We start from the raw sequence: 26,804 nt of genomic DNA, 5'->3' as shown, positions 1-26,804 counted from the left end.
TTGAAAATCACAGGGATTAATGAAGCAGGATATTAACAATGTGAATCACAATGATAACCTGTAATTTTCACAATTAATTAGAGATTTAATATTCAACATCCTGGGGTAGTTTCTAAGCCTCAAAGCCTTCAAACAGCTGAGGCCCCATTTCTGGGAGACCATGTAAGAATTCTCCTCCTTACAAGAAATCCCAGAATCCCAGCAAAGGTGCATGGTTCACATAGAGAAAGGTCAGGAATGAGATCTTACAGGTGGTTTAACAGAAAGGCTTCCTTGCCGAATATATTCGATTGCAGCCTCGATTGAGGTCAGGCAGTACCCCAGTTCATCTTTTGCTGAGCTGCTAAATCTGAAGTTTTTGATGTAACTCAAATTTGCCATCCTAACAAAAAGAAGAAAAAAGTTTTAGTATTGAATACCTAATTAACACTTCTTCCAAAAAAAAAAAAAAAACACTAGTGGCTTGGGTAACCCATCAAATACCCACAGTTAAGTCAAAATTAACTCAGAGAGCTTAGACTGCTGTCCCCTTGATCTCTACTGTGTGTGTGCAATTAGGACAAGTAAATCTGCTTGTTACTTCCCTGAAATAGGCTAGTTTTCACAAAGCTGATTATTATTAACTGAACTGTGGGTTCCCCTGGGAAGACAGAACTGGAGTCAGGTTCCTCTTAGCCACAGACTAGCCACATGTTCCAGAACAAGAAATGCAAGCTCTCTGGGCCTTAGTTTCCCCATTTGTAAATGGAGGGTCAGACACCCCTGTAAGAGGAAGGAAGGGGAGACACAGCCCTTGGCTCACAGGACATGCACAGTTGTAGCTTTTCCTGGAGATACAATGAAAGTACATGGTACCACTATGCTGCCATTTTCAGAAAGTATTTTTAACAACAACAAAAAAATGTTACCAATTGGGGATCTCTGTTTTCACAAGCAAATACAATAGGACTGAGAGAAGATCATCAGCACACATAGTCTCCAAGTTCACTGCAAGGGGAAAACATGTTCAAAGTCATCAGGAGACTCAAATGGAAGTACAAGTGTACAATCTCCCTACCATCAGCCAACCCACAAAACCACACTTGAGTAAGATTGTACACTGGGGAGAAAGGGCACAATTTCCTTTACAGTTTGCTGAAGAAATATCTGATTCAAGCGGATAAAAGAATTCACGGCATTTTCAGAAAACATGCAAAAGAAAGTGACTCCAAGCCAACCAGGACTTGCCACCTTCCTGGATGAGCAAGGAAGGAAGAGCCCAGGGAAGCAGTGACAGTGGACACAAAAGGAAGACACGCTAGAGTCATCAACAAAAGCCTGAGGCCACTTCCATTTTATATACGTGGAGTCTAATGCCCACACGTAACTTCACTTCATTTTTTGCATTTTGAAAATTTAAGTGATCCATTCATGTTTTAAAATTCAACCAGTATGAAGGTTGTAGCTCAGTGGTGGGGTGCTTGCCTAGCATGAATTAGGCTCTGGTTTTATCCTCAGTAATAAATAAGTAGACAGATAAATATTCAAATAGTACAAAAGAGCAAGCTGTGAGTGTCCTCCCAGCCCTCTACCCAGTGTCCCAGTCTCCTGCTGCTGCTTCCTGCATATCTTTCCTAGGAACACAGACAGTCTAGGAACTCACCATTACACATGTGGATATAGAGCGACCCCTTTCCTTGATACTTTTGAAGTGTTCCATATACATTCCTATTTATTGCCCTCAAGAAACCGTGGAGATCATCCCTTACCTATACATATGCGTCCGTGAATTTTTTTTCTTAGATTCTTTTGTTTTGCTTTTTTTTTTTCTTTTCTGCAGTCCTGGAGATTGAACCCAGGACCTTGAGCATGCTAGGCAAGTGCTCTACCACTGAGCTAACATCCACAGACCCTGTTTTACTTTTAATACTAGAAAATTTAAAACATATACAAAATGAAGGAGAACACCCCAACAGTCTAATTCCCCATGCACCCATCACCAGCTTGGAGGCTACTGCTTCCCTGTCCCTATTTTCTTACCCTCGTCATGCCCAGCAGAGCTCTCCCCAGGGCAGGGGCACTGGAATGCTCTACTGGCCCTCAGCCCCATATCCCTCAGCCAACTTCTTCACCTGGGTGCCTGCTCCCACCCTTTGCCAGACCCTTCCCCAGGCACAAACCTCTCTGACTAGGAGACTGTGTAATGAGCTGCACCACCTTTCGCAAACAGACCAGCTTCTGCTGTGGGGAGGTGCATCTGTTCAGCTGAGCCAGCTCTCTCTTTGCACGAGGGATATTGAAGCTGTAAAATCATTCAGAACATGATAACTTCAGACCACAGTGGGAGGCCTTCTTCCTTGCTCTAATAACATATCTCAGGCTACACATTCCTTACAACAAACCACAAGTAATGAGAAATAAAAATAGAGACTGAAGAGCAATGTGACTCAAGTCAGTGGCAGAACAGAATGGCTTAAGTCCCATTCAGACTGCCACCAGAAATTTTGAAATAAAAATTTATAGCCCTAGAGGGAAACAGCCCAAAGGGGGCTGGAGCTTCTATATCAACACTAGACATTTCAGATAGGCAGGCGAAGAGAGACATTCTGCATGCAGAGCCCACTCGGGAGAGTGATGTGCCTGCTTGCAGACCATGGACATGAACCCCACCCCCAGCATCTGTCCTGCTGAAGCATGCTGGCCTGCAGGTGCAGGAAGGTTCTGATGAAGTCATCAGTCAACTTCAGCCCTTTATCTCTGGTCACAAATAACTACTCTGCTTTTGGTAGCAACCATGTCAAATCCACCTGCCACCATTGCCACCAAGAGGTTTTGCTTCAGGAGAAGTCGGTGCAGGCTCCAAGGTGGCCAAGCTGAGTGCAGGCCCTTACCTGAATTCAGGTTTCACACCAATATCTTTCTGCTGGAGATCTTGAAGGCTTCTTGTGATTTTGTTAAAGGCAGCATCCTAACAAAAGATTTTAACGAAGCTTAAAATTTCTTAAAAAGCATAGAATAAGGCTTCCATCCCAAATGGTGAAAATGAATGTAAACCTACCTCGCTCGCCTCCATGGTCCCCACATACTTAAAGATCAGATCATAAATATCATGATGGATGTACATCTGTGAAATCAACAGAACCTGGTTCAGTGTGTGTGCTGGGCCCAAGTAGAGCCCCCAGCCGCCGATGCCCTCTCTGCTCACCTCTACTGCCTGCTTCATCAGGTTCATGTGGGCCTCCTGCTTCGCAAGCACTTTCTAGAGGATGAGAGAAGTACAGTTAAAGAGCTTGGATTTGCATGGTGCCAACTGCAATGCTTCCTTCTGGAAGTCCTGCGGCTTACCAGGTGAGAGTCCCTCAGAAGTTGCTGGAGGCATTTTGTGTAGAGCGCATTCACTGAGTCCTGTGCAACACAGAGCAGAGAGAGGAGGCCCCCTTACAATCAGAGGTCATGACACATAAACCTGAATGAGCAAAGGCTTTCCTGGCATGGAGAAAACCTTCCCAAAATGCACTTCCTGGGTAATATAAGATTTTCAGAATAATTATATCATTGATTTTCTTTCCTATTTTTTTAGGTACATATGTATTAAAAGTAGGAAACAATTCCCTTTAGAGTTACCATGGATGATAACAATACTCATTTTTAGACTTCTTCAAGATTTTCAAGTGTTCTATGGTGACTTATGCTGCTTTTACAGTTCAGGAGAAACTTTTAAACAAAACTTCCAACAGTGAAGGCAGCACCCAGAGACGTTTCAGAGTAAACTGAGAGGGATCCTGAGGCTCTGAACTGGCCTGAGACAGGGCCTACCAGGCAGAGCCCGACAAAGCTACTAACTATGTGGTGACGGAGGCTCTTTCTTTCACATTCTCGGAATGTTCGGTGGAAAGAGGCGATGTTCCTGTCAAATCTCTCAGAGTGTCTTCCCAAAAATTCTCTCACGTCTTCAATAGTTTTCAGGGTAAAGGAATCTGAGGGTGCTGAAGGCTCTTCTGAAAAAGAGACAGAAGGTCAGGTTGTCCGAGGTCTTCACTGTTTCCTGATGGGGGAAGTACCACATCCTTTGTCCTGCTCCCACAGGGCCTGGAGGCAAAGGCAGGAATATCCTTATTTCAAGATACTGTCCAAGAACAGCCCAGTTACAGGACACCCTGAGGTCCAGAGAGTATGGTCCTCTCAAAACCTTTTCCTGGGACAATGTCTGCACTCCCTGAGGCCATGGGCATGATCCATGGGGGCTAGGAAAAGAAACCTGATTCCTGACAGTAAGAGCTTCAGAGCACACTTAACACACAAATTGTCATCTCAGCCTTCTGGAGCAACTAAAATAATAACCATTCTTTAAAACTAAGGAGGTCTTGGGCTGGGGCTGGGGCTCGGTGGCAGAGTGCTTGCCTCGCATATGTGAAGCACTGGGTTTGATCCTCAGCACACATAAAAAATAATAATAATAATAAATAAATAGACAAAGTTAAAAATAATGAAATCTCAAAGAGGCACAATGGGGAGGCTGGTGGGTAGTAATGTTATAAGAGCAAATCCTAAAGCTGACTCTCAGAAACAAGGCCAGGGGTATGGCTCTGGGGTGACATTCACAACCCAGGTTTGTCACAAGTACAGTGAGGTTCATGTGAATGGCACTTTCTGGAATTGTATAATATCCAACCTGGTCTACCACATTCAGCAGCACCTCCTTAGCCAGGGATGACGTCGATTAAGTTCTAAGGGGAATTTTATAAATAGTAGGTTTCTAGTAAGAACTTGAATATTTTCTATAACATTTAACCCTTTAGCAGCTATACCATGAAGAAGTTCGACAGCCCCATTTCATCAAGCCAGGAGGAAAGGGCTTTCTCCCAGAATACCTGAACTCTCTCTCTTTTCCAAAGGATGGGCTATACACAGGATGCTGAAACTTTCTTCTTTTTCATTGTAGAAAGTTTCTTCAAAGAGAATGGGCACTGAGAGAAGACAGGCAAAACCAGCTCCTAATTTAATTCTGTTTCCTTGTATAAAGACATCCTGGAACAAGAAAACCATCACTGCTGGCAGCTGACCCCCTCTCAGCCAACCCCACAATACAGCGCTGACCCAGACGTGGCCACCCCACTGCAGTGTCTTGCTTAGGCACGTACACTAAACAGTGAGTGGCAGCAGGGTGAGCAGCTCACTGGCAGGAAGACAGCATCATGCCTCTTAGAGCCACAGGGCTGCTGACCCCAAGCAGGCCTGCCAATAACCCCAACCTCCTCTCCCCACCAGTCCACATGCCTGGGCTGCCAAGTCCCAGGGACCAACCACAGCCTGACCCCAGTGGGAGGGGGTCACGGGGCCTGGCTCCCCTGAACGAGACAGCCTTGGCTGCAAACAAAACTCCCTCTCTCAGTACCTACCTGCCTCCACTGGAAAAAAAGAAAAACACCCACCCACACTGCCATCAGGATAGACCAAAAAGACCACGGGCCACTTGACAGGATATGAAAGAAAGATAAAAAGCCCCATTCCTACCCAAAATGCCCAACTGTGATCTAATCATGAGGAAACACCAGATAAGCCCATACTGAGGGATTCTGGGAAAAAACAAAATGTCATGAAAGACACAGAAATGCTGAGGGGCTTCTCCAGATGAAAAGAAACTAGAAAGGCTAATAACCAAACACAGCGTTTGATCCTGGGTCTTACAAAGAAAACTGTTTGTGTGTGTAAAAGGGCATTATGATGAGCCCAATGTGTAAGGACAGTGAATTGCAGAACATTCTATCAAGGGTGAGTTTTCCAATTGTGATCCCTGCACGAAAGTCATGTAAGAGAACGGCTATTGTCAGGAAAACACCCTGCACTGCCTTGGAGAAAAGGGCGCAGTGTCTACAACATCTTCCCGCAAGGTTGAAAAAAACAGTACTAATAGGTGTATTGGGCGAGACGGCTAAAACAAGTGTGGCATAGATGGGAACAGCCGGCCACCCTGGGAGGGTGTGCAAGGGTTCTATGTACTCAGCTCAACTTTTGGTGGGGTTGAATTTATTTCAAAATAGAGTTTTTTAAAAATAAAATATTCATCCCCTATGTCCAATTTTATAGCCAATGAACCAAGGGCCTTTCAAGGGTCCTGGGAAGAAAGCTCACTTGGACACAGACCTTGCTCAGAAGGGGCTCAGAGACTCCCAGGAACAGGCAGAGGAAGCCACCTGGCTCCTCCGGACCCTCCCAAGGGGTCTCCCCTCACCACGCCTCTTTCCTCCAATGCTCTACCACAAAGGTGCGGTCCTCTTACCCAACCCAAAGGCTGCTGTGTGTCTCAAAGATGTTGCTTACCACAACAGATGTGCAAGGCCTCAGCAGGATTCCCTTCCCTCCCCCAGCCCCAAATACTGAGTCAACAACCCAAGAAATGAGTACCTTTCCATTTAAGGTCTGAAAATGTCCTTCCACTGGTATCAAAATGTAGGATTCAAACTGACAAGATGACTGAACACTGCTTGATAGGCTTCCTTTACAGGGCACTAAGACCTGGAAAAAAATAATGACAATAAACACTAGAGAGAGATGCCATTTACAGCTTCTGCAGCACAGCTGGAACCATTACAGGAACCCACTGGCAGAGACAACGGCCTTGCTTGCCAAAGTGGTTGCAGTTGCACCAAGCTGAGTTCATTTGTTGTGGAGATGATGGAAGCAGATGCTCCCCACCCAGGAAGAAGCAGGCTGAGGACAACACCAGTCCTTTTCCAAATCCAGACTCAGAGGCTGGTGGGCTTCATTCCCCTACTGGATGAGTCCCCCAACTCTATTCCCTGCACAACCACATGCAGATCTGTGCTTGGCTGACTCACTTTTGAATAGGAATTTCAGACTCAAGTGTACCTAAAAGGAAGAAAAAGCAGAGAAGCCCTACAGAGCCAAACTCCTATGACAGTCCAGTGGGCTGGGCACCATTCCTGGTCATATGCTTCCCAGCCATGACCCTGAACACAAGACTGGTCCTTGTTCCTTGGTTCCTTCCAACAGAAGTGCCCAGCATACAGGTGTGCTGAGAGAGTCATACAGGCCACAGGACACACTCAGCCCAGGGCTGGCACATAACCCGACCCTGGAGGGCCACTGCTCCTCTGGAATCAGAGGTGCCCTTTCCTTATCTTACTCAGCTATTAGAGCAGGACACAAGTCCTTGGGGTTTAACTTGTGGTCCCCAGAGAGCTGAAGGGCTATCGAGGAAGCCACCAGCAATCAGTCCCAAGTTCACTCCAACATGAGATGGCTGCCAATTAAGGAGCTGATTCCAGCCTGAGACAGAGATATAAACACCTCCTGGTCCCTCCAGAACTAAAACTTGATGATTCAAATGGGTTAAATTTCAGGGGATGTCACAGAAATATAGAGTAGGAAACTCCAGAGGATGGGCCCTCCACCAAAACAATCATTAAGCTTAGAAAAAAACTATCAGAAACCACAATTCTGGAACTCCAGACCCTGATCAGTACACTTAGTATGTGAGAACCCGGCCACCAAGACATTCAAGAGTGGAAACATAATGTAATGGGTATCCAAATACCTACAAGCAAGCTTTACCAACTGTGAACCGTGTGCCAGTCTTGCATTCTTTAAAGGTAAGAACAGAGGCTTCTTTTTTAGCAACCTCATCTTAGGTAGGCTTGTGTAATCTGAGCTGGGGCTCCCATTTCTTGAGCAATGCTATGTGTCAGGCACTGTGCTGAGGGGTTCAGAGAGCTATCACTTCAATAACTGCCTAGGTAGGGTAGTTTCAGCATTATCCCCACTTTACAGATAAGGAAATTGAGGCTCAGGAAAGTTAAGTAACTTGTTCAAGGTCACAGCCAATGAGTGGCATAGCCATGCTATAGACTCCAGCCACCTCCCTGGAGGCCCCATCCCACTGCCCCCTGGAAGCCGGTGCTGGAAGCACAGCTCAGTGCCCATGAAACTCCATCATCATGGGCTTCTTCAGTTGGTGAGAATGAGCAGCATGGCCATCTCCCCTCAGAGGAACAGGACAATTCCTCACAGCAGAAAAGGAAAGCACTTGCTGATGGGAGAAGGAAATCCTGTATGTGAGGAGACCTTGTAAACTCAAAAAATTCAAGACTACGATCCAGATGTGCATTTAACTACCAACCTCAGAAACAGGGTCATGTTAAACACCACCACAGAGCACAACTGGCAAAAGGCAGAATGCAGGAAAGTACGGAATCAACATGACCTGTTTTCTTCTGCAAATGATGGCAAAGAAAGAAAGGAAAAGGAGGAAAAGCTTCCCCTCAAGCTATAATTCTAAAATGCTGAAGACTGTAGTTTCACAAGCCTAACACATGTCAAAATGGGGTCAAAATGCGTCAAATTTTACACCATGAGCATACATAGTTCGACACAAGAAAAATTAGGACAAACAAACTTAAAAGACCAATCGGTCTATATAATGTGCAGCTCTCCTTTGGATTGTGATTTAAACAAACCAACCATAAAACAAAAGCTAGGAAAAAATTTGGGGAAATTGAAGTGACTATTTGATAATACTGAAGAATTATGGAGGATTGTTTGAGTTATGATAATGGCATTAGGGCTATTTTTTTAAAAAAAAAAGTCATGCTCACTTAAAAATATGTTCCTAAAAATATTTATAGTTGGAAATCATATGTCAGCCTTACATAATAGTCTGGGATTTGCTTCAAAATAATCCAGGGTTCAGGGTAGAAAGAGATGGAACGTGACCGGCCACTAAATTCCCATTTGTTAAAGCTGAGTGAAGGACACGTGGGGCTCATTATGTTATCCTTCCTTCTTTTATGTTTGAAATTAAACATAATAATCTGGAATTTTAATTAAAAATTAAATAGAGGAAGGCCCTCAACTTAGAAACAAGAAACAAGGCTCCCAGGGGTCTCATGGCTGCACAAAAGAGCCAAGAATCTGAAGACAGAAGAGTAAGTCTCACAGGGACACGAGGAGCCAGTCCTGGAGGCATGTAAGGCCTGAACAAATGGCCTGAATGAAAGACCCACACCATCCTATTCAAGGAAGGGCCTTCACCTGCCGTTGCAGAACCGGGCACTCCTGGCGTGCTCGGAGAACTCTTCCCAACCATCCTGTTCTCTTGTTTACACGCAGCTCCTCCTCCCCAACTTAAAGGAAGCATGTTGGCTCCTGCTGCGCTGAGTCCCACTGCCCAGCCTGCTACTCAATGTGCAGTCCATGTTTGTTCAGTGAACAGGGGCCTCCCGATTTCACAGGACCCCTCGCCCAAAATTTTCTGACAGACAGGGAAAAGGGTTCCAATTCCTCCCATTCCAAGGGAGAGAGGCCCCTGCTGCCCAGAGCATTTCACTATAAGCAGAAGCCAAAGCGTGGGCTCTCTGTGGCCAATCTACCTCCATCAGAGTCCTTCTGAGACTGGGATGAGGAAGCCCACCCTGAAGTAGGTAGCAAAACAGCTATGAAGACACCTAGGGAGGTAGGGTCCTCCACTCAGAAGGTGCTGCAGAGAAGTCCTAGAATAGAAGGCAGGGAGTCTAAGCAGCCTGTGGAGTGTAAGGTCCGTGTGTAGACCACAAACTAGAACCTACTCACTTCAAAGTTTAACAACTTTTTTGTTGTCCCTTTACAAAGACTTTAAAAAATAACAGTAATTAAAGAAGAGAAAAAAGAATAAAAAGCAAGAATCTGCAATAGTGATACCTACTCCAGGGTACCCTCCTGGTTCCCCAAACTGGATTAAACACTCCACTGGAGCCTGTGACAATGACTATCCTACATTCATTCTTCTAACCATCAAATGGCCTGTTTCTAGAATTCCCTGAATGCCTCCTGTAATTCCCATTCATCCACATAACCCAGGAAACCTAGCTCAGTGCCTGGCACATTACTGATGCTCAGTAAACTTTTGCTGGTTGAATCTACACTAAATGAATCCTAAGAACTAGAATGAGAACCTCAGTGCCCTTAGCTGGGCTGCAGAAGATTCAGCTTGAAAATCAGTTCCTGGGAAGCTGGATACCATGTTGTTATGTTCCCAGGCTAATCCTCAAAGCCTATTTAACCTATAATTAAAGGACATCAATAAAAGATCAAACTTAATCTCCTTTTGTAATTTTTATTTTTCCTAAGAGTACATGGATCCACCCTCTAACACACCTGGAGAATCTGAAGGATCTTCCTTCAGCAGCTCATGGACAAGAGCCCCAGGGATACAGGCCTGCCCAACACACTCTGAGGAAGACACAAGTGCATAGTTAGCCAGATGATTAAAGGCAGGGATGCCCATTTGAAGAGTGTAGGGTGTCACAGGCTCCTGTGAGTGGAATCTGGAAGAGCACTGGAGAAGGAACTTCTACTGTGCAATCAGAGAGCAGGTGACAATAGGAAGGAGATGCCACTGTCATGAAAGGGGGTCTAGAATGAAGCCAACTGGAGCAGCAGCCGGAGCAGGGTGGGACAGCAGTCAGGCTGCACACTCAGCCCCACACACAAGCTGGTGCAGATCAGCAAAGGATGAGGTGGCCCACCAGCTCCCTATAGAGGGACGAGCAGGGGCCATTAATCCTGAAGACACACATTTTTTGAAAAATGGGCTCAAATGTTTTTAGAGCCCAATAAAAACTGATCACAAGGCAAGATTCCAGGACAGTCATACTTGGTCCCATGGCCAAGCTCCATGGAAAGAAATTCAGCATTCACCTGCCAAGGCCACGTCGATCTCTCAGAAGTGACAGAAAGAATGAGTGCCCTTTCAGAAGCCATCAGAATATTCTACTTGGTCATTCAACCAAGAGATGGACTCAAGCACAACTACAGATTGGACAGGGATGTGCTGGTGGCCCCATCACATGGACAACAGGGGGCAGGAGACAGCCACTGCCATCTGACCTCTCTGAGCATGCCAGGAGAGCAGCTCCTTCCCACTGCTGACTTGGGCTGGGAGGCCGGCCTCACTGACTCCCAGAGGCCAGAAATTCAGTATCACTCAATACAGACCACAAGTAGTTAGGGGATCCTATGGGTCTCGGGAAGGGCTGGAGTAAGGGATCCAGGAGACTGGTAAGAACATGAGATAGCAAGTTAAAGGAGAATCTTCCATTCATTTGTGTACCTGAAAAGAAGATATCAAAAGGGCAAAGTTCTTATTCAAAATTTCCCTTCTGATAGGTGGCACACATCCATAATCCCAGCAACTTGGGAGGCTGAGGCAGGAGGATCGCTAGTTTGAGTTTGAGGCCAGCCTGAGCAACTTAGTGAGACCCTGTCTCAAAATAAAAAAAAAAAATTTAAAGGCTGAGGGTATAGTTTGTTGGTAAAATGCCTCTGTGTTCTATCCCCAGTACTGCATCAAAACAAATAAAAAATAAAATTTCCCTTCTGAATCCCCCCGTTGAAGTGAACTTGAGTAGGATTCCATTACTTGCAGCTGAAAAAGCACCTATGAGGTGAAAGGAACTGATAAATGCTGGAACACTTTCAGGCTTCAGTCAGCAAGACAACTTACAAAGAATTTACTGAAAAATAAAGGAATACCACAGTGACATTTATAAAAAGCAAAACAAAGTTATATATGATAAAACCCTCGATGGTGCTTAAAAGAATAGCATTAAACTGAGATAAGAAGAGAGAAATTATTCCCGGTATTAAGTCAGGTCCTCCCTGTGACATGGCCACTCAGCATCTGGCCCCCTTCCTCTGCATAAGTCCCCCTGCAGTAATGAGTATGTATTTGCCCACGGTGTGACTGTCTCTCTTGCTAGAATTTAAGCTCCATGAGGGTAAAGATGGTCATGGGGACTGGGTGCAGTGGCATGTGCCTGTAATCCCAGCAGCTTGAAAGGCTAAGAAAGGAGGATCTTGAGTTCAACGCCAGCCTCAGCAACTTAGCAAGGCCCTGGGAAACTAATTAAGACCCTGTGTTGGGGCTGGGGTTGTGGCTCAGTGGTAGAGCCTGTGTGTCTCTACCTGTGTGTCTTCAGGTCTCTTACGTGTGAGACCCTGGGTTCAATCCTCAGCACCACATAAAAAAATAAATAAATAAACAAAATAAAGATATTGTGCCCATGTATAACTAAAAAAAATATTTTTAAAAAAGACCCTGTCTTTAAATAAAATAAAACAAAGGGCTAGGGATGTGGCTCAGTGGTTAAGCACCCTGGGTTCAATCCCTGGTACAAAAAAAGAGACAGTGACGTGTGTTCCTATTTTTCGCTGAATTCCCAGCATCAAATGTACTGCCTGGCATGTGGCAGCATTTAATAACCACTGTGAGATGAACAGATGACAATGAATGTCTATGGTGAACTTCACTGATATTTTAATTTCCTTCTTTGGAAATAGCTATATTCACTATTTTTTTTAATAACAAACTATGACTTCTAAAATCCAAAGTAAAAAAAGTTCTGGTGAAAATATGAATCACAAAATGAATCATAAAAACTGGAAGGGACCTGAGAAACCACACTTCTGAGGACAGAGGTCAGGAGAAAGATAGTTCCGGTTTTGCAGAAAGGAAGCCAAGAACCTGAGGCCAACCTGAGCTAATCTTACTTCTCCTCCTCAGATGCCTAACGTGCCTGAGTTGAGTCCCACTAGGGGATAAGTGGAAGCACAGGTATGAGACGACACATGAAAAGAAGACCACAGACGTCTCAAGCAGAGGGCACACAACAAACGCATTCAGCATGCTGCATCCTGAAATGCTGTCTAAAGATGGTCTGGGGGCCCAAGGACCAGGAAGACCTGCAACCCGGGGCCTGCCTGCCCTCCTGGCAGCAGATGTCCACATCATAGCATACGTTTCTCCTCCATGCTTCTCCTTCCTCACTGGCCCTGTGGGCTTTTGAGGTTGTGGCCTGTTATGGAAGATCTTCCCCTTTAGGAAATGCCTTTCAGATTAATAAGAGCTCACAGATTTCGTCCTCTCATGGGAGTGAGCACCCACCTCCTAACTGATGAGGTCCTGAGGAGGAATCTGACTCTGTCCTTGAGAAGCCCACAGGTAAATAAGAGAGAGAGGTGAACACCTATGATTGCAGCACCGTCTTGGGCACTCCATGAAAGGGCACAATTCATCACAGATGGGAGAGGAGCCCTGGGAGAAGGGATCACTGGGCTGCAGCTGCAGGAGGCTTCTTCGAGGGAGCAGTTCATGGCAGCCCCTGGGGCTCATTCTCACACTGGGCAGGATGTGGAGGTGAAGTAAACCCAGCAGGTCTGTAACAGACTCCCACTACACTTCCCCTCCAGCCACCACATCTGTGGCATCACCAATGCCCAGGGACAACCTTCAGGATCAATGCACTTACTATGCCATGGATTTGGGCCACCTTACTGCACAAGTCAGGGCGCCACTTCTGAAGAGCCAGATAGAAAGGATTCTTCAGGAGATCTTCATCATATAGAGCCATATGGACTTCAGAAAGGTCAAAGTGAGTTTCCTGGGACAAGAGAAGAAGCAGCAGCAAATGACCACCTTCAGATTTATATATACCACATAGAAGTCTTCATCTAGTTATTTCTTTTTTTTTTTTTTTTAAGTGGTGCTGGGGATGGAACCCAGGGCCTCCAACATGCTGGCAAACCCTCTACACTGAGCTATACCCCCAGCCCTTCATCCTTGACACATACTATTCTGTTCCACACAGGTATTTTATTTATTTATTTTTAAATTCTGCTCCACACTTTAACACTCCATCAGAATTATCAAATGTAATCCACCAATTCCCTGATGACCTGTTTAGTGTTTAAATGTGGTAACTGTGTTCAATGGCTCTTATTAAACTCCAACTTGCAGCAAAGCCTAAATGTCTATTTTCTGGACATCCTACTTGACTGTAACTATGATTCTAAAGATACTCATGGACTTTCTTTGGGTGCAGGGGGACCTTGCTATGTTGCCCAGGGTGTTTTGAACTCCTGAGCCAAGTGATCTTTCTGCCTCAGCCTCCAAGTAACTGGGACTACTAGCATGAGCTACCACAAGGCTCATGTACTTTTGACGAAATATTTAAAGCACATAGAAAAGTATTAGGTAATAACACAAATCCACTACACAGATTTACTGTATCATAACATTTTGCCATATTTGCTTTTGGGGGGTTGGGGGCATACTGGGGATTGAACTCAAGGGCACTCAACCACTGAGCCACATTCTCAGCCCTATTTTGTATTTTATTTAGAGACAGGGTCTCACTGAGTTGCTTATCACCTCACTTTTGCTGAGGCTGGCTTTGAACTTGCGATCCTCCTGCCTCAGCCTCCTGAGCCACTGGGATTGCAGGTGTGTACCACCGTGACTGGTGGCCATATTTGCCTTTTAAGAAATAAAATATACCAGAGTAAACTGGGATTCCTCTTTAGCTATCCCCCATCTCATTTTCTCCTCCCCTTTCAAAGGTAACTATTATCTTTAAGTTGATGTACAGTTTTTCTTGCCCACGTCTATATGCCTTTAATATGTACATATTGAAAAACAGTAAAAGTATGGTTTGGTGGGTTTCAAAAACAGGAAGAATGGTGGAGGACCGAGAATAGGAAGGAAAGAGAAGGTACTGGGGACTGAAATGAAGCAAATTAAATTCCATGCATGTGCAATTATGTCAAAATGAATCCCAGTGGGGCTGGGGTTGTGGCTCAGCGGTAGAGCATGTGCCTAGCACGTGCAAGGCCCTGGGTTTAATCCTCAGCACCAAATAAAAATAAATAATAAATAAAATAAAGACATTGTGTTCAACTATAACTAAAAAGTAAATATAAACAAATGAACCCCACTATCATATATATAGCTACAAAGCACTAATAAAAATAAAATTTAAAAAATGACGTCATACTATTACAATTCTGGAACATACCCTTTTCACTCAACATTATGTTTTCAAGTTCTCTCCATGCTGAGTCACAGCCTATATTCATTCACTGATTTTTGCTATACAGTATTCTTTTTTTAACTGTGTTTTGTTTGCAGTGATAGGGATTGAACTTGAGGTCTTATACACTCCAGGTGTTCTACCACTGAGCTACATCTCCAGCTCCTATATAGAATTCTTGTAAGTGAATGTGTCACAGTTTATCTAACATCCCATATTTAAGTTGCTTCCACCTTTCAGTATTATAATCAATGGCGCAAGAACACCCTTATAGCCTTGTATGTGTTCCACACACTGAAGCATGCCCCTAGGAGAAGCACTAAAAGGTGCAGTCACCTGCAATTGTGGCAGATGCTGACAACACAGGACCACTTTCTACCCCCATTCCCTTTATCCGGTCATACGCTGACCAACATTCCTTGTATCATCAGATTTGTTGTTGTTGTTGTTGTTATTTCTTGGCCTTGTTGGGGATACAGCCCAGGGCCTTACCCATGTTAGGCAAATGCTCTACCACTGAGTTACATCCCCAGCCCTTCATCAGATTATTTATCAGTTTGTGCGATGGTCTGAAGGTCTAGGTTCCCCAGTGTATCCTAAATTCTGGGTGATGGTATTTGAAAGTAGAATCCTTAAGTGTGATTAGGTCACAAGAGCAGAGCCCTCATGAATGGGATCTGTACTCTTATAAAAGAGGCCTGAGCGCTCCTTGGCTCCTTCTGCCCTGTGAGTTAGAGAAAAGACTGCCATCTAGGAACGAGGAAGCACCCAGCCCTCACCAGACACTGAATCCACTGTGCCTGGATGATCTTGTACTTCCTAGCCTCCAGAACTGTGATAAATAAATTTCTGTTGTTTATAAGATGCCCAAGCTGGCGGGGGGGGGGGGGGGGGGGGTTGTTGCAGCAGCCTGAAGGGACTAAGACAGTCTGTAAGTATAAACTAGAATGCACCGTTTTTCTCTAATGAAGTTAGAAAAATGAAAATTGACAATTAAGTGAAGTCAAACATCATTCTTCATGTTCTATAAATTGCTTTATGTCTTTTACCCACTTTTGTAATGGGTTGTTGGCCTTTTTTCCCTTATGATTCATAGTTATTTATATCTCTAGATAGTAAATATGTTGTGAATATCTTCTCCCAGCCTATGACTTGATTTTTTTTTAAGTGGAGGGGTGGTGTGGGGGGCACTGTCTAGCTATGTTGCCCAAGTTGGCCTCAAACTTTTTTCCTCCTGTCTCAGCCTCCTGTGTAGCTGGAATTACAGGCACAAACCACTGCTTCCAGCTATGACTTATCTTTTAATTCTTCCAAATTGTTGTTTTCAGGAATAGTTTATTTTAATATAGATGGATTTGCTAATCTTCACCTTTATGGTCAGTAACTTTTGGATCTTAAGAAATCTGTGCCTATCATCTGGCATACCCCTTTGCAAAATGAATTCACTGTTCCCCCTATAGAAGGGGGAGTCTATTTCCCTGCCTTTTGAATCTGAGCCAGCTTTCAACCTATGACCTGCTTCAGCCAACACACAGAAGTGATGCTATGTGATTTCAGAGCATCAAACTTGAGAGGCCTTGCAGATTTCACTCTGGTTCTCTTGGAACACCAAGCCCAGTATGCTCGAAGGAAGCCCATGGGATTAAAGACCATGGGAGTGGGGTGTGGGGGGCACATGGTCCAGACAGCACAGCCAACTCGCCAGCAGATGCAGCCACACCAGCAACCCCAGGTGAAACCACCAGAAGGCCCCCTAGCCACCCCACAGAAGAGTGGGAAGTAATGAAATTGGGGAAGTTTTAAGTTACTAACTTTTGGTCAGTTTGTTATGCAGCAAAGACTATCTGAAACCACATTCTTTCCAACTTCAAAGCCTTAAATATACTCCCTATAATTTATAAGAATCCTAAAAAAAGTTTTTTTCATATCTTTCAGTCTTCAATCCATCTGGATTTTATTTTTGCATATGCTATAAATTAGGAATTTAAATTTATTTTCCATATGGTAAACCAATTGTCCCACCATTTTTTGAACATTCTCCTTTCACATTGGTTGATACTGCTATCTTTGTCACACTTCAATTCCCATGTGTGTATGGCCTGTTTCTGGGTTTTAAGAGTCTAGGCCAGCACTACCCAATAGAAATACATGATAAATACAAATACATGTATGGCACATATAATTAGATATGTAATTTTCTTGTTCGTTTTGCTTTGTTTTTTTCTTTTTTTTTTTTTTTTTTTTTTTTTGAGATGGGGTCTCACTATGTCACCCAGCCTGGGCTCCAACCCACTGAGACTCAAGTTATCCTCCCATTTGAGTTTCCCAAGTAGCTAAGACTACAGCAGGAGGCTATCATGCCTGACACACATGTAATTTAAAATTCTCTAGTAGGCACATTTAAAAAGAAATAGGTAAAATTTATTTTAACACACTTTTATATCTTTTTTTCTGATACTGAAGATTAAAAACGGGTGTTCTGCCACTTACCTATATCCCTCACCCCTTTGTTTATTTATTTATTTTATTCACAGACAGGGTCTAAGCTGTCGAGGCTAACCTCAAACTTTTGATCCTCCTGCCTCAGCCTCCTGAATAAATAGGATTACAGACAAGTACCACCATACCAAACTACATATATTAATATACCCAAAATATTAGATTTTCAGCATGTAATAATTATTTTTAAATTAATGATATATTTTACAACTTTTTTACCTGCAAAGTTTCTCAATTCATACTAGCCACATTTCAAGTGTTCAATAGTCACATATGGCCAGTGGTACTAGACAAAGCAAGACTACATCCTATCTCACTTAACTACAGCTTCATATTAAGCCCTGATATCTCACAGAGAAAGGCCTCCTCCTGCCTTATTGTCTAAAAATGTCTGATTATTCCTCGTTCTTTATAATGAATTCAAATCAGGTTGTCAATTCCATGAAAAAGCCCATTGAAATTTTTATTGGAACTGCAGTTAATTCATGGGCTGGAAGGTCAATACATTTATAATAATGAATCTTATCATCTACAAACATGGTACATCTCTCCATGAAGGTCTTCTTCTATGTCCTTCAATTAAAGTTTTTCCATAAGGATCACATATAAAACATATACAACTTTTTTTTCTTTTTTACTTGTAGTTGAACACATGCCTTTTATTTTTTTTATGTGGTGCTGAGACTCGAACCCAGGGCTTCACATGTGCTAAGCAATCACTCTAGCGCTCAGCCACAACCCCAGCCCATATATACAACTTTTATTAGACTATTTATATAAGCTATGTAGATTTTGCCACTGTTGTAAATGGTTTTTTTAAAAAACTAAATTTATTTTTGTATACCTTTTGAAAACAAAAGCCAAATGGACTTTTATCCGAGTTGATCAAATAAGAATCAGTGAAGAACACACTGTCACCTTCACAACTGTGACTTCTTCAGCCAGAGTTGACCCTGATGTGATTTATGGTTGAAAAAAGACTTCAGATCAATGTTTAACTCACTTTGGGAAACAAGCTATTTTAAGGATATTGCTGTCTGTGAACCACTATTGCTGCTATTTAATGTGAACACATGGTAGAAACATTCCACAACTGATCTTCCACTGTCCGGTCAGTGTGCTACTGAGTTATCAGAAGGATAATCCACAAAATGGGCAGAGAAAAAGAGATCAGATTTGTAACCATGTCATTCCACCTATCTGAGCCTCCACCTCAGTATGTGCAGTGGAGAATCTGCCTGCAGGATCCTCACAAGAATAATTTACATGTCACCTTCACTATTTTTGACATACTGCAAACCCATGAACCACCAGTTACCCAGTTACTGCTGGCTCACACGGTGTCTTTGTAAGAATTAGAAAAGGGCACCTCTATTCCCAGTGCATGCAGTCCTGTGCCAGGGCACAAGGTGTGGTAAGCAACTCAGAGGCTGTGTATCAGGCCAAAGTTTGCCAACTCTGCTGGCCAAGTATCCCTGACCAATGAATAACTTGCACACTTATACATAATAGTTGTTATTTAATATGTTCCTTTAAACATCTCCTTCAAAAAAAACCCACAACATTAAATAATCATTTCCCATAAAGAGAAGATAATCTCAAAAATTTCAAAACAATTGATGTTATTTAAAACCTTACTAGAGGGTATGAGGCTGTGGCTCAGTGGTAAAGCTCTTGCCTAGCATGTGTGAGGCACTGGGTTTGAACCTCAGCACCACATACCTAAATAAAATGAAGGTATTGTATACATCTACAACTAAAAAATGTATTTTAAAAAGAATTTAAATGTTAAAAAAAAAAAACTCACTAGAAGCTGGGTGCAGTGGTGCACACCTGTAATCCCAGCTACTCAGAAGGCTGAGGCAAAAGGATCACAAGTTCAAGGCAAGCCCTGACAACTTAGTGAGATCCTGTCTCAAAATAAATAAAAAGGACTGGGGATGTAGCTAAGTGACAGAGTGTCCCTGGGTTCAATCCCCAGTACCAAAAACAACCACCCACCACAAAAACCCCACCTTACTAGATACTGTTGCCAGTTAGAGCTTCTGGGTTGAAACCTGAAGCCTTCTCTCAATCATAAGAAAAAATTAGCAGCTATTAGAGGACACTATTACTCTTGAAACAATCAGATGAATGAAATATAAATGAAAAATCAAGTTACTGTCTCACTATGTAACAATATTCTCTAATGCTGCCTTGGGAAGACACCAGAACATTTTGCTTAAAGGCATTATGAATTCTATCCTTGATAACTAAAGAAAAAACAGCGAAAGGGATGTAGCTCAGTGGTAGAGCATTTGTCTAGATAGGCAAAGCCCTGGGTTCAATCCCCAGCATGGGGTTGGGGGCGGGAGGAGAACCCAGCCACCATTTGTGAATATCCCTGTTCCAGGCACTGATAACTTTTATACATCCTCATCCCATTTTAATACTGAAAATAACTCCAGGTAAGATATTATTAGTCCCATGTCACATATGAAGAAACTGAGATTTAGCTAGCTCCTGAAGGTGGCACAGATGTCAAAACTTATTCTAAAACTTGTCCCTTTAACTACTATGTCCATGATGTAAATATGCTTGGAAAGGGGTTATTTCATGAGCCACAGATAGATAGGAGCCATGCTTTATTTACCTGGATGACAGCCACACAGGCTCCACACCAAATCTCTTTTATCCATCCATAGCTGTCCTGGCTGCAGACTCCCTGGGGTCTGCCAAAAGGAAGCCCCTGAGCTCTTGCAAATCCTCTTAGGAAGAAGAGTCTAACATAAAAATGGCTATAAATAATCCCTTCTTGGGCCCTAGGGAGAGCTGTGCACCAGTTCAGGTACTTTACTGTTGAATTCAATTATTACTAGAACCCAGATAATCCTTTCATGTGTCCCCAACAGAACAACTGAATGATGCAATTTTGCCAGGACAGTCACAAAGAATAACATTTTTCATGGTTCCCAACACAGCTGGTTCTATTTGGCAGAGTGAAAGAGTAAAGGTGCCAGGTGAGAAACTTGATGCAAAGTACGATCAGACTAAAGCTGGGAAAGGGCACTCCTGCTCCTCAGACAAGGTGCTGGCAGAGCTCCAAACCTCCATTCCCAATATGAAAGTGTCAAGGGAGCGCTTCTGTGGAAGAACTAACAAACCAGCTGGGAGGAAGGGACAGAGAGAAATGGGAGCAGCACAGAAAGGGGAACAGTTGGAGAGGGAGAGGCATGCCTGGCAGGGACAACATAGGAACCAAAGGTTTAGGATGCAGGGACAGGTTCCATGTGGGCACAAAAACCCAAGAGTAAAATTTTTTTATTTTTTTAACTAAAGGAGGAGATGAGTCCAAAGAATCATAAGAATCCAAGCAAAAGACTGGAGGCGGAGGTGGAGGTGTAGCTCTCAGTGGTAGAGCACACACACACAAGGCCCTGGGCTCATCCTCAGCATCACAAGAAAAAAAAAGGAAGAAAGAATCCAAGCACAGCAGGTCAGAGGGGGACAGAACAGCAAGGAAAGGGAAGGCCCTGAATGCCACATCAAAACATTCAGGTCACACATGTGAAGTGTGTAAGCACACAAGGTTCTTTCTTAGCACTGCTGCTTGAGCAGAGAGAGCTTGCTGTTATCTTCCCAAGTCATCTGCTTTCTCTTAGACATCAGTCCCCCTGGTCACCAACACGTGAAACCCTGTCCGGGAGTCAGGATTCAAAGAGCTCTGTCCAGCACTGTCCTCAACTTTTCTGTCCTAGAGTCAACAATATGTAGTAATCAAGTACAATCCCGGGGTTAATGTCAAAGTTCAATTGATATATATGGATAATTGCTTAAAATTATTTAATGCTCTGATAAGTTTATTTCCAAGAATGAGCATTTCATTTTAAAATACACACACACAAATAAAAACAAATTTTCCTTATAAAACTGGAAAGTGAATTCTCTTAGAAAACTCCTTTAAAAAAACAAATAGCATCCCTGCCTGAGCTCAAAATGATGGCATCATTTACAACAAATCTAGTGCAATTGGTTAGAGATACCAAACACCCCCGATGTGAGTTATCGAAGTTACTCTATGAATAGGAAAGACATATGAGGCCTCAAATTAGTATGGGCATTTGGGAAGGCAGTGTGCACACTCATGGTTTTGTGGTCTTCAAACACCCTGCCAGTCTGGTTAAGTCTGGGTAGTCAGGAACCATCTGGTGACAGAGTGCAGCCAGGCTCAGCAGAATCCAGCACAGAGAATTCTCTACCTCCCAGAGATGCACTCCCTGCCAAAATCTCACCCTTGTGGCTGCTTCCATCCTTCCAGGCCCCTGACCAAAGACTTTACCAAGCACACTTTCCAAATGATGAACAACATTCTCCAGTTGGTTTAATTTGTGATTCCAAAAGAGAAGGGGAAAAAAATTTATTTTCATCTATTTTTAATACCAGTGGAAGCAACTGGATGATGTAATGTATGCTGTTGTATTCACTTATGTCCTTCTGGCCTGTAACATTTATGGATCCTGTACATATTTTTCTTAAAGCTCCACTTTAAACACTCAGCCCTGCATCTGGCTCACCATAGGAAGGAAGCAACTATTTATCTAATTGAACAAAATGATAGTGAGGTGTTAAGAAGAAACTCAAAACAAAAATTCAAAAAATAAATAAAAAAAGAAGAAGCTCAACCTCTCAGGGAGAGATCATCTCTCACAGGATCTGGAAAGCCACTGCCCTTAACAGCATAGGTGAGGGGCTAGCCCCAGGCAGTAGCCAAGCAGGCACAAAGGCAAAAACCCCCAAACAAACACAATGACAGCTGGAATGTGCAGCATTAAGAGAGGGAGAAAAGTCTCATGCCTAGAAGCAGGGTGGGACCATGGAGACAGCAGGCAGATTTGGAAGAACACAACCACCTCTCAGAATGACACCCAATCAGACAGGCACAGGAGCCCACACCTGTAATCCCAGATACTTGGGTAGTTCAATAGTAGAGTACTTTCCTAGCATGCATAAGGCCCAGAGTTTGATCCTTAATACCACAAAAAAGGCGGGGTGAGGAGAATGCTACCCCTCACACTGCTCCTAGAATTGCAGGTAGAACCATCATTCACCCAACTCTCTGCCAGTATCTTGGGTTAAAGGGCAGGTGCTCTAAGGGCTACTTCTCAGTATCTCTCAGATATGGAAAGAACCTCAGGGCAAATGAGGACTGAATTTTTCTGGATTAAATCCTTTCTAGGTCTGGTATCATCATGTACTCACATTCCTCTGCAAATCTATGAGAGGCTGAAGTTATTGGACACGAGCCAAATGCTGGCAACTGATAACCATGGAAAGTGCAAACAGGGCAGATGCCATAGAAACACTAAACAGCACATGGATGCACCAATAACAAAGATCCAGCAGCTCCCATATAAAGGCAAATAGTCCAATAGGTATATGGAGGCACAGCCAAGATGGTGACCCCAAACCCTATGCAGATACTACTGCCTGCTTTCCCAGTAATGCTGCCTGGCAGTATTATTTCAGGTGACAAGTCAAGGGTGGGAAAGCTTTATTGCCGATAGACTTTGAGAAGAAGCACACACTCCTGCTCCATTCTCTTATCTCCTCCTCCAAAGCCTAAGGCTTCTGCCTCCTGGATTTCCTGAAATTCAGCAAAGTGATCTTTCCAACAGTGAGGACTCCGTTATGTACTGAAAGCCTCTCACAGTAGGCCTCGGCCCACCTTTCTAGCCTCTTCATCCTTGGCTGTTCCCAAAGCTCTCCAAACAGATGGGCTTTCCCTTCTTCCACTCATTTTGTTCTGAAAACTACCCCAGGGCAATTGGGTGACTGAGACCCTCCTCCCCAGAGAATGGCCAAGGGCCAGGGCGCCCAAGCTCTATTCCCAAATAGCCCGCGGGAAGGTTTAGGGACAGACTGAGTGACAACAAGTCCTAGGACTGACTCAGCACTCCAGATCCTCTTGAGGGTCACAATACTAAGCCCCACGTAGGAATCTCAAATTGCTCATGTTCACTGCTATATTCTAGAGCCAGCGGGAAGGGTGTAATATTTCGTCAAAACAAGACCCTCTCTCCATGAAACCCATAAACTTTGAAAATCTCAGCTCACGTGCACCCTAACAGTCCCCCAAGTCTTGCAACCCCTCGTTCCCTTAAAGTCCTAAACCCACAGTGAAGATGTACCACTTGCTCCCACCACCAGCATGGGCCGCGAGTGCCCACATCCCCTGCACTTTGAGCGGCAGCCAGAAGAGCTAGGCTCGACGAGCCAGCGCGCCGCTGGGCATCTTCAACGAATAAACTAAACAGACCCAGAGTTTGGAACATCTCTTGGTGCTTCAGAGTTTTCCTCCAGTAATCTTCACGTAGGTGGGCAAGGAGACCCCGCTCCAAGAAAGGCAAAGCAAGCAGAGATTCCCCGCTCTGCTTCCGTTGTCTCCCAGGACCACAACCCGCATCCCCAGCCTCCCCCTCCCAGTCCCCCCAGGCCGCTAGGAAACCGCGGAAGCGACTCCACGCGTGAGCTACCGTCCCCGCCCACTACCCCAAGTTCTAGCTCCCCGCACCCCTGACCCGCCGGCCTGTCCCAGACCGCGGGGATCAGAGGGCGCATTCTTCGCGCCGCCCTCCCCTTCCCGCTCGACACAGGAGCGTAGTAGGCACAGCGCGCCCGGCTGCGGACCTGAACGGGAGAAGGCGTCCAGGGCCGTCCGGGGCCCAGAAGCCCAGCCTGGGGCGCCGGCTCCGAGAGGAGGGAGCCCCTCCCCCTTCCCACTCCCGGGCCCCGCCCGGCCTCAGGGCCCCGAGGCGACGCGGTCCCGAGAGAAGGAAGGCTCGAGAAGAGACAGGCCGGAGGACACTTACTTAAGAGGCTACATAGTTTCACTCCCAGCCCATCTCTGGGCTGCGGCAGCACCTCCCAGGCCCTCTGTTGGGACCTCAGTGCCCACCACCCGTGCGGCAGCTCGGCTCCACAGCCCACCCCTTTACACCGCCGTTGGGCGGAGCCGCTCCTTAGCCCGCCCGGCCCAATAAGCGGCCGTCCTTATCCAGAGTGACGTGTACGTGAAGCAATCGTTGAGTCCGGCCCAGCCGGGGGTGGTACTCAGGCAACTCATAGCGCTTCCTACTCAGAGAAGCCCCGCCCAGAATCAACTACTGCGCGTGCCCAGAATGGAAGGGGCGGGCCCGAGGGCAGATCTGACACTAGGGGTGGGGTCCAAGCTAGCTTTTTGAAAGAAGGCTGGACTGATAGGGGGAAAAAGAACCCCGTGGGGAAATTGTCCCACCGGGCGGATTGCTAGTCGCTGCTCGCTTTGCGGGACTTAAGTACCCAGTCTTACGAGGCGCATCACTCTGTTGCCTAGAGGATCTGGGAGTCACTGTTCTTGGGTTCTAGTCCCTTCGCTTGCATGGGCTCTGCATGAACTAAGCCTTCTTTTTACCCAGTTCTTCTTGACTTAGTTTCATCATCTGCACAATAAAGAAAGGTTGTAACTGCTGGTCTTAACATTCCAGAACTGTAACGGGGTACAGAGGAGGTAGAGATGCTAGACCCACACGTGACTTCCCCGAGCGGGGCTCCGCCTACTCCTCGTCCAGGGGGTGGAAGCACACTGCGAGGACTGGGGTGGGCGGGTCCTACGAAACCCGATCCGGCTGCCCTTGGCAGCGACTAAGGCTAAGCGCACAGCTGGGCGGCCCGCTAGCCCTGGGGTGGTTCCAGAGGAGGATGGGGTCCGCTCTCCGAGCTTCTCAGGGAGCCGCTGGAAAAGCAAGAGTCGTGCAAAGATAAGTGTGTGCCTCGGAGCGCATCTGGAAAGAATGAACAAGCGAATGGGAGGCAGCTGACTCAACTCCCTCTCCGCGCTGGGTCTTTGGAGGTGCAAGTCGCGAGTCCTTGGAGAGCTTTGTGGCTAGCTGCTGAAACGCGGAGCGAATCACGGGCCATGAAGAGTGTTCGGACCGCTCACCTGGGCATCTGGGCTGGCAGCGTCCTGCCGCGCTGAGGGTGTGAGAGGGGTGCGGGCTGCTGGATCCCGACGGAGCGCACCACCATGGCCAGAGAGGAATGCAAGGCGCTGCTAGACGCGCTCAACAAGACCACCGCTTGCTACCATCATTTGGTGCTGACCGTCGGCGGCTCAGCGGACTCACAGAACCTGAGGGAGGAACTACAGAAGACCCGCCAGAAGGCGCGGGAGTTGGCGGTGACCACTGGTGCCCGGCTGACTGTTGCGCTGCGCAACCGCGGTCTGGCCGCGGAGGATCGCGCGGAATTTGAGCGCCTCTGGGTGGCCTTCTCTGGTTGTCTGGACATACTGGAAGCCGACATGCAACGCGCACTGGCGCTGGGAGCCGCGTTCCCGCTGCATACGCCTCTGCGGCCGCTTGTGCGCACCGGTGTAACTGGTGATTCCTCCCGGGTAGCAGCGCGCGCCTTGAGCGCCCGCAGCCTAAGTCACCATGCTGAACGCGATTTCGACGTCTCAGATCTGAAGGAGTTGGAGCGCGAGGTCCTTCAGGTGGGCGAGATGATCAACGACATGGAAATGAAAGTCAACGTGCCGCGTTGGACAGTACAGGCCCAGCAGACCGCGGGCGCCGAACTACTGTCCAGTAACAGCATGGGCGCCTCCTCCGTCGGCGCCGTGTCTGTAGAAGAGCGCTCGAGATCCTGCAACCCCAGCAAGGCCTTGGCTGCTACTCTTTTCAGCGCCGTGCTGCTGGCGGCTGTGGCCCTAGCCTTGAGCGTGGTAAAGCTAGGTTGACGCCTGACGGCCACCCCTACCCACCGCCTGCAGCCTGCTTCCTCCCTGGGAACAAGATTCAAAATGGGCTTTGCAGTCTGGCCTGTTAAGGCAAGCAGCACAAAAACACCGTGTGCGCATGTGTATATGCATTTCTAGCACACCTCTGCCTGGGCAGGACATGGTTTTCTTTTGCTGGCCCGGGAGGAGTTAACTTTGCTTGAGCTGTCAGGGCATTACCGCTAATATCTGCAAGAGCTTTATTCCCTATTAATAGAAACGATCCATAGTGACCCCGGATTCCTTTGAGTTAATGGGTTAACGCATGTGCTACTGGGGCTCTTCACATGGAGTCCAAATTTGGTGCCCCACTCCTGCAGGCATCTCCCACTCTCTGCATGGGACAGTTTGGAGAAGTGGGTGAGGTGGTATGAAGCATGAAGGGGGGGTGGTTTTGCTGTTTGAAGGTGGCTGATTTGTTTCCTGGACAAGAAACGAATTGCAATAAGATGTAAGCAGGTGTTATTATTATTATTATTATTATTATTATTATTATCATTATTATTACCTCAGTCCTTTGGGGCCTAAATTTAAGAAAATGTGCAGTTAGAAGTTCAAACAAAGTGCTTTCTTATGGCCCAGTTTATGGCAGTTGATCCATTAGTCACCAAAAGAGATTTGGGGTCTTAACCTCCCGCTGCTGTACAAGATCTGACCCTATTTAGGAA

General features: G+C 45.5%; 2 protein-coding genes across 7 annotated transcripts in view; one reads left to right on the top strand and one right to left on the bottom strand.

The window, feature by feature from the left end:
- Positions 1-24,323, bottom strand: part of ANKRD27 (ankyrin repeat domain 27) — a 53,190-nt gene extending 28,867 nt beyond the window's left edge. For 3 of the 6 annotated variants that reach the window (XM_081274601.1, XM_081274602.1, XM_081274600.1), the window contains exons 1-12: positions 24,191-24,323; positions 13,284-13,415; positions 6,385-6,495; positions 4,851-5,007; positions 3,823-3,977; positions 3,325-3,384; positions 3,185-3,238; positions 3,038-3,103; positions 2,871-2,947; positions 2,160-2,281; positions 909-987; positions 250-382 (exon numbers count right to left, since the gene is read on the bottom strand). In XM_081274601.1, coding sequence (XP_081130727.1) covers positions 250-382; positions 909-987; positions 2,160-2,281; positions 2,871-2,947; positions 3,038-3,103; positions 3,185-3,238; positions 3,325-3,384; positions 3,823-3,977; positions 4,851-5,007; positions 6,385-6,495; positions 13,284-13,385 — 1,116 coding nt within the window. In that variant the 5' untranslated portion in view covers positions 13,386-13,415; positions 24,191-24,323. Of the gene's footprint in view, positions 1-249; positions 383-908; positions 988-2,159; positions 2,282-2,870; positions 2,948-3,037; positions 3,104-3,184; positions 3,239-3,324; positions 3,385-3,822; positions 3,978-4,850; positions 5,008-6,384; positions 6,496-13,283; positions 13,416-24,190 lie in introns of those variants that run through there. The other 3 variants (XM_081274603.1, XM_081274604.1, XM_081274605.1) reach the window with 3 other exon arrangements.
- A 691-nt stretch (positions 24,324-25,014) lies between these two features.
- On the top strand, positions 25,015-26,607 carry RGS9BP (regulator of G protein signaling 9 binding protein). The gene has a single exon (XM_081275329.1). It carries the CDS (start codon positions 25,384-25,386, stop codon positions 26,095-26,097), a length of 714 nt encoding a protein of 237 aa, XP_081131455.1. The 5' UTR covers positions 25,015-25,383; the 3' UTR covers positions 26,098-26,607.
- Positions 26,608-26,804: the final 197 nt, after the last annotated feature.

The sequence above is a fragment of the Spermophilus citellus genome, assembly GCF_964194105.1.
Source record: "Spermophilus citellus genome assembly, chromosome: 18".
NCBI lineage: Eukaryota > Metazoa > Chordata > Mammalia > Rodentia > Sciuridae > Spermophilus > Spermophilus citellus.
This window is presented reverse-complemented; position numbering and strand designations above follow the sequence as displayed.